Source organism: Nannospalax galili, unplaced genomic scaffold, assembly GCF_000622305.1.
Source record: "Nannospalax galili isolate Female #2095 unplaced genomic scaffold, S.galili_v1.0 scaffold241, whole genome shotgun sequence".
Classification (NCBI taxonomy): domain Eukaryota; kingdom Metazoa; phylum Chordata; class Mammalia; order Rodentia; family Spalacidae; genus Nannospalax; species Nannospalax galili.
The window spans coordinates 3,223,442-3,231,496 of record NW_008345602.1 but is presented as its reverse complement, the minus strand read 5'-3'; the positions used below and the strand labels follow the sequence as shown (position 1 = coordinate 3,231,496).

At 43.5% G+C, this 8,055-nt stretch overlaps 1 protein-coding gene across 2 annotated transcripts in view; it reads left to right on the top strand.

Moving 5' to 3' along the window:
• The window catches only part of Smarca2 (SWI/SNF related, matrix associated, actin dependent regulator of chromatin, subfamily a, member 2), a 184,032-nt gene that overhangs the window by 119,420 nt on the left and 56,557 nt on the right, over positions 1 to 8,055 (top strand). For both annotated transcript variants that reach the window (XM_029567641.1, XM_029567640.1), the window contains one exon: positions 1,090 to 1,308. In XM_029567641.1, the coding sequence (XP_029423501.1) occupies positions 1,090 to 1,308 (219 nt within the window). The remainder of the gene's footprint in view (positions 1 to 1,089; positions 1,309 to 8,055) is intronic.

The window sequence follows — 8,055 nt, the reverse complement described above, 5'->3', positions numbered from 1 at the left end:
TTTGGTCTTTTTGAGACAGGGTCTCCCTGTAGCCCCAGCTGTCCTGGAACTCACTATGTAGACCAGGCTGGCCTTGAACTCACAGAGATCCGCCTGCCTCTGCCTCCCGAGTGCTGGGATTAAAGGCGTGCACCACCACGCCCGGCTTTGGATTGGATTTTTTTAAGAAAGGAAGCAAGAGGTGGAGGCACAGGCCTTCTGAAGGCTGGGAGGGAGGCCATTTTACATGTAACCTGGCCAGGTGAAATGACGTTGACGTTGAGGTCTTCTGTGGTATACTTTCATAAGAGCTGAACTTTTTAAAAATGAATTGAGGCGCATTCCTTTCCCAATGGCATAGTGTACTGAAAATTCAATGCATTGGTGACAACTGATGGCTCAAATGATTCATGTCCTCTCTAACTGTGGGTGGTACCTGGGTCACTGATTTCCCTGCCCACCCTCCCACCCCACTGAATGTTTTTGTTTTCTCCCTGTTGAATTAAAATTACAAATCTGCCTGAATGAAGGTCGCTGTCCTTAGTAAACTTTATCTTTTATGCTCAAATACTTCATTTCTGTTAGGGAAGCAATAAATTATATAGCCAGGGCTCATGCCTAGATATTTTTCCCATTTATTTATTTTATGTGTGTGGAAGTCAAAGGATAACTTACTGCAGTCAGTTTTCTCTGTCTACCATGTGGGTCCCAGAGATCGAACTCCAGTCATCAGACTTGGTGGCAAGTACCTTTACCCATTGAAACTTCTTGCTGGTTCAGGGCTTAATTTTTTAAAGCACATTCTTCCTTTGAATTTTCTCAATGTTAAGTTTTGCACATACACATAGATAAGAGGAAGAATCCTTAAAGAGGTTTTTTTTTTCTTTTTAATGCAAAAATAAATTTAAAAGATGGGTACAGAGGAAGGGAGGTTTTACTTGGTGAAATATTTTATGTAGACACTGCTTTAAGCATGAGCTAGAAAAGGTCAACTAGGATACAAAAGAAAGAAAGGGACCCTTCAGCATTGGAAAACAGCTTTGGAGGATTGTAGGTTCTGCCTTGCAAGATCCTTTTCCCTCTAGTGACACTGTTATCCCTGTCCTCTAGCGTATGGACATGGACCGGCGAAGAGAGGATGCCCGGAACCCAAAGCGCAAGCCTCGTCTGATGGAGGAAGATGAGCTGCCCTCCTGGATTATTAAGGATGATGCTGAAGTGGAAAGGCTCACCTGTGAAGAAGAGGAGGAGAAAATATTTGGCAGGGGGTCTCGCCAGCGCCGGGACGTGGACTACAGTGACGCCCTCACAGAGAAGCAGTGGCTCAGGGTAGGTGTGGTGTTTTAAATTTATCCTTGATTGCTGGAATGTTTTGGGTGCTTTTGGAGAAGTCACGGGCCAAGAGCTGGCATTGTCTGCTGTGGTTGAGTTGCTGATGGCAGAGCCTGGGCTCCCAAACATAGAAGATAGAGTCTACTGGTACAGTGGCCATTATGCTTTGGAGAAAACAAAATGAAGCATTTCTTGCTAGAACAGAATTGGCCATGGAAGCCAGGATTATTAGAGCTGTGAGACCCATTAATGTTTTATGACCGGTTATCTGGCCATGCCTTGCTTTCTCAAACTGAGAATCAAAATGGAAGAGGAGGCCTTAGAGATCTTTTTAATTGTTCTCCCTTATTTCATGGTCTTTAGTCAGAGGATTACCTTTGTATGTGGCATGCAGAGAGTTCAGAGGCTGCATTGTTTTCCAGCTCTGTGATTTTGTGGTTATAGCACATTTAGATGTGGAAGGTGTCTTCTGTATTCTTTGGTTTTACTGAAGAAATTGAAGCCCAGAGTTTGTGTGACTGTTCAGGACACACAGCTAGACAGAAATACCGAATCAGTAGATACTGATGTATTTCCATACTGGACTTTACCCATTGACTGCATAGACTGTAGCCTGAACTAGGGTCACTAGAGGCTAGACAAATACTATTCTAAAGTTTGGGTTTTTTTCTGTTCAGAAAGTGGTTTAATTTCTTACTTTATAACTAGAAAGTGAAATTGCACACTGTTCCTTGGGATCCCAGAAATACCAAAATGCTCATAGGAGCCACGTGGGAGTGTCAATGGCCAGTGTAGTTCTTTTTGGAAAGTTTGACATCCTTTCCATTCTTTTGAGCAGACTTAGTACCTGACAGGCAGAGCAGTCTGGGACACACATTCTAGATGGGGCCAGCAAGTGAATGTTGGAAATAGTATGAGCAGTTGGGCAAAAACCAAACAAAACAGAAGCTGGTGTTGGATGCTGTACATTTTCTTAAGAGCAATATAATTCCTAGGCTTTGCCAACAGGGAGTTTTAGAGCCTGGGGATGGATTTCGAGGCTGGTCATCCAAGGCTAAGATGGGTTTGGTTCCACTTGAGATGTGATTCACTCGGGGTATTGTGTGATGACAGAGATGTGACCTGAATTTTGAGAAGATGGAAGTCCGTGGGCTCCTGAAAAGGGAAGCTAACAAAGCATCACTCATATTTATGGTTGAACAATTGCATATGAAGTGTAACTTGTGTGTGATTGTTTCCTTGTCAGATCCAGTCAAGGATTCCAGTGGCCTCTCAGAATGTGGCTCTGCGAATTCCCTTTGTTTGACTGTTAAGATTGTAGTTGTATAATTAAGATTCATTGTATAATGTAAGGAATTTTTTCAATATTCATTTCTGAGCTTGAAAAAATTCTATTCCTTTTTTCCTTATTTAAGCAATAAATTAAGTTCTGGGGGTGTTATTATAGGAGATGAGACAGCCATAATCTAGGCCAGTGTTTTTAAACCATTTTTTTATATGAATAATCCCCAGACGTTACAGGCAAAACAACCCTGTTTATTGGACAAGATTGTAGCTGAACTTATTTTTTGTTTTGTAATCACAGAGAATTGCTCTTAAGAAAAATCAACATGATGCCAGGTGTGGTGGCTCATGCCTTTAATCCCAGCCCTGGGGAGGCAGAGGAAGGCCATCTCTGTGAGCTCAAGGCCAGCCTGAACTACATAGTAAGTTCCAGGCCAGCTGGGGCTACAGGGAGACCCTGTCTCAAAAAAACCAAAAAAAAAAAAAAAGGAAAAAAGAAAAAAAAAAGAAATGAACATGAATCTTGAACGTTTGGAAGTCTTCATGCTTAAGACACCTTATTTACTTTTTCTTTTCATTCAGCTTACACCACACAGTGCCCAGCATGTAAGAGAGATTCAGTGAAGGCTTGTGGAAATGAAAGTATTATCTTTAGGAAAGTGAAAGTTACTAACTTTCCAGTTGTGTTTGGAGATCATTTCCCTTTTCAGTGTGTGGAGTACGTTCCCTTTTTATTCACAGCAGGCACGTTTAAAAATGGAAAACTAGTGTGTTTTACAGAATTCCTCTGTGGAAAGTGATGTTTATGATTTTATCCCTAAGGTGCCTTACAACATATCAGGTCATCCAAGATGCTGAAACTGTTGTCAGGACAGCTTTGGTGTAACGTATCTTATTGGCAAATCTTGTGAAAATTGTATGTCTGTGTTTGGTATGAGTCAACAACTTATGGTTAAGCACGGCGTGCACCTTTACCCAAATGCTTAGTAAAATGGATGCTTACTGTCCTTTGTTTTTGGGGGTTGTTGTTGTTGTTGCTGTTATTCACTCAGCAGCAGTTCTATTTAATTATAGCTATCAAATTTTTGTTGTAAAAAATTGAAATTAAGGACTGGAGAGATGACTTAGCAGCTAAGAGCACTTGACTGTTCTTGCAGAAGACCCAGGTTTGAATTCCAGCACCCACATGGTGGTTACCAACCATCCGTAACTCCAGTTCCAGGGGAATCCAGTGCCCTCTTCTGTCCTCTGCAGGTACTGCACAACACCGGTACACTTACATACATGCAAGGTGATACACCCATACACATAAAATAAAAATAAATAACTGAAAACTTTTTAATGAAATGGAAGGTGTTCTTCTGGGTCTGGGTGTGAAGAGATGTTCTGTGCTGCTGGAGACTGGTGCATTGAGCAGACACAGCGAGCACAGCCTTAAGGGGAAGATTGGCAAGGATGGCATGTAAAAAACGCTCCAACAGGGCTGAAATCATTCTTTTTCCTGGCAAAACTGCACACAGTCTTCTTGGCCAAGGCATGGAAGATACATAGAATCCTGGAGTGGGAAGGCAGCTGAATGGAGCAGCTTCCATCCTGTGCTCAGCTTGCACTCTCTGCAGCAGCCGTGCCAGGAGGCTGGCTGGCCCTCAAAGGAAGCACACTGCCTTTTTGTCTTTGGAGCCACTCAAGTTCAAGGTCAACCCTGATGGTTGATTCTTTCTCCCTTTGAGCAAAATTCTCTTTCCCCATTGCTGTTCCTTCCTGGCCTTGATTCTATTCTCTAGGAAGAATAGAACAGTGTGTTTTCTGTCTTTACATCACAGCTCCACGGATAGAATATTAGAGGACTTAGGTTCAGTCTGGCATGAACTTCTAGCCCTCCTCTTTCTTTTGAACTTTTCTCATCCTTTAAGGCTCAGTTCAATGGTTGTCTGGGCAGATAAATACTAATTGCCCATCCCAGTGTGCCTTTGGATTTCTTTGTTTGCCCATGTCACGGCACCACCCCGGCTTCCCAGCATTCTCACTCATTGCCTGATTTCCTGGCTGCTTGGTAAGCTGGATCTACGTCTTGTTAGAATTTAGTACTTCCAGTAAGTCAGGGTTTATTGCTCAGCCCATGCTTTCCATGGTGAGCAGTCCTGGTTGGTGAGGGCCCTTGTTCTCCAGGTATCCTTCAACTAGCCAGGCGGGCGGAGCAGCTGCCAGCTTGGGTGGCTCTGTCCACATGAGCTAGGAGAAGGTAAAACATCAAGGCGCAGGAGTGTGGCGGTCTAATGGGTTGTGTCTTAGTGGCTCTCCATATCACTTCCACTTACATTTCATTGGGCAGGCCTCAGTCATGTGGTCACTCCAGCTGCAAAGGAAACTCAGAAATGTGGCTTTGAGCCCAAGAGAGCAAGGTTTTGGTTAATACCTAAGTGTCTCTGGATTGCAGGGAGGGTGCCTTGGAACGAAAGGAGCTCTTTTTGATGGAATACACCTGCACTGATAAGGAATTTGCAAGGCAGTATCTTCCAAAAAAGATAAAGCAGGGACTTTTATTGGAGGAACTGTATGCATGTAGGGAAGGCATCGCCATGTGTAGAAACACATTTCTGAGCATGGTCAATTTGAGATCATCACCAGTTGTTCAAAAAAAAAAAAAAAAAGAAAGATGATGGGCACATTCCTGAGCATGCTCAATGGGGTCATAATTGCATGCTTAATATGAAAGATGGTGGGTACAGAGAATATAGCATTATAATCAGCATAATTCTCCTCAGCTTCCCTAAAAAGAGTAAGCTAGAGTGGCATGGTGATTTGGGCTGTTTAAGTATCTCCAAAAAGCCTGTATTTGCTGGGTATGGTGGCACACACCCTTAATCCCAGCACTCAGGGGGCAGAGGCAGGCAGATACGCACCTTTAATCGCAGCACTCAGGAGGCAGAGACAGATAGATCCCTGTGAGATCTAGGCTAGCCTGTTCTACAGAGCAAGTTTCAGGTCAGCTGGTGCTACAGGGAGTCTCAAAACAAAACAAACAAAACCAAAAAACACAAAAAACCCAAAAACCTAAAGTCAGGGCTGGGCTGGGGAGATGGCTCAGAAGTTAAGAGCACTGGCTGCTCTTGCAGAGGACCTAGGTTCGACTCCCAGCATCCTCATAGCGTCTGACAACTGTCTGTGACTCCAGTTCCAGGGGATCTCATGCCTTCTTCTGACCTCCATGGTCATTTCACGACACAGGTGCACGTACACATGCAGGATATACACTCATACACATAAAAAATAGAAAATAAAATAAATCCAAAACCCAAAGTCTACATTCGTCACTTTTTTTGTTGATGTGACAAAATAACTGACTGAAGCAGGTTAAGGGTCAGGAGAGGTTTATTTGGGGGCATGGTTCAGGCTTACAGTCCATCAGGTGGAGAAAGCATGACCTCTGGGTGGACTCTGCTGTGGCAGGTGGGGCTTGCAGACAGTCACATCGCAAGGCATACAGGAACTCCAACAGGACCAGGGATTGGATACCCTTCAAGACCCAAGGTCTTGACAGCCTGCATCAGCCGATTAGACCCCATATCCCAAAGGTTCCAATCTCCCACCAGCTGGGGACCAAGCGTTCAATCAAACACATGAACTTGTGTGGGACATTTAGCATGCAAACCATAACAAAACCTTGACTGAAATAAAAACAAAACAAACAAACAAACAAAAAACCTACTTTGAAGGCATGTTACCAATCTTTAAAAGGCCAGCAGCTCACACCCAAATATAGAAGCCTACCCCTGAAAGTGCCTACCTCCCCTGATGGCTAAGGTCTTTTCTCTCCCAGTGAAGCTTGGTTAAGTTTACTGTCTAATGATGATGGGCTCACACTGCTATTCTGGAAATCAAAGGCATTATTTGTCTTTGTACACCTGCTCAGTCCTCAGCTTTCTCAAGGCCACGAACCTCTTTCTTGAACCAGGGGATGGTCCATCTAGAAAGTGTGGAAGAGAATATTAACATGACTTAAAAATATTCCAACAATGAGTACGTTTTTAGCTTCCTCAGAGTGTACCCAAGATATTAACAGTGCTGTATTATATATTACCTCTGTATGTGTCTGTTTGTGCACACACCAAGACTGGTATCTTGCTAACTGTTTGGGGAAAAAGTGCCTTTATGTGTGAGTGCGGGCATTCCATCTACCACATTGGCAGACTTCTAGTGGACCAGGGCTTTTTCATGTGACTTCAACAGTGTGTGTGCTATATGTGTGTGTGTGTGTGTGTGTGTGTGTGTGTGTGTGTGTGTGTGTGTATGTGTACTGGCTGAGATGATTGTTGCATTGTAATGCAGCCTTTGTCTTTGAGGCAGGCACTTTGTCAATCTGGAGTTACTACAGAGTTAAAAAGTGAGCTGGAAAGTCATCTCTGGAAGGAAGGCCTTACTTTTCTCTTCCTGATCCTTTGGTCCTTCTGCCAACTTCAGAACCCTTCCCTTCCTCAAAATACTTAATGATAACTCTGAATTTGTTTAATTGCTGAGTGAGTGATTTTTGCCCCACAGCACTTGAAGATAACTGGAATGCAATGTAGACTATGTGTTCTGTATAATATGTAATTAGAGCTGGGTGGAGAGAATGGATTTTGGATAGCATGCCTGTGTCACACATTGGATCTGATGTCTTGAAAATGTGGTTTTGAAAAGTCTCACTTAACTTAGGGTGTTGTCCTTCTTAACTTCTTTGGGGCATCACCTGCCTTCTGTGGGGTTCCACTATGTGGATGCCTCTTGTCTCCTGTGTAGGCACCTGGAACTTGAGGAAGACACTTTTTGTTTGAAATGAAGCCCTGTATAGTTGGACCCAGTAAATATTTTGCAGCATGATACTGATGAGGCCCAGGAGGCCCACTGCTGTGGATCTTAAATCTGCTGGTAGACTCAGCCAATATCAGAAACCAGAAAGTTTGAAGAGGAAACTTTCAAGAGGACAGACAGAATATCACTACCACCTTTCTTTTTCTACATGAATCTTCCACCAGATGAGGGCATGAATTTCTCATGATTTATGTACCCAAGTGGGGTCCCCATGATCATCACTGCTGTCCATGGAGAGGACTTTGAGAGTTTTCTCTCCCCAAAGCTTGATAAAAGAAAATGAGATACTCTTTAGATAATAATAGGACATATTCAGTAATGTCAGACATGATACCTGTCCTTGGAATTTATTTTGAAAAAAAGCCACTTGATACCATGGTGTACACACAGGGTTAGGTACAAGCAGCCAAGTTGCCAAAGTCTAGGAAGGAGAAGGCAGATGAATCCCTGAAGATTTTAATCATAAAGTACTAGAGGGCCGGGCGTGGTGGCCTCCGCCTTTAATCCCAGCACTTGGAAGGCAGAGGCAGGAGGATCTTAGTGAATTGGAGGCCAGCCTGGTCTACATAGTGAGTTCCAGGCCAGCTGGGGATACAAGGAGACCCTACC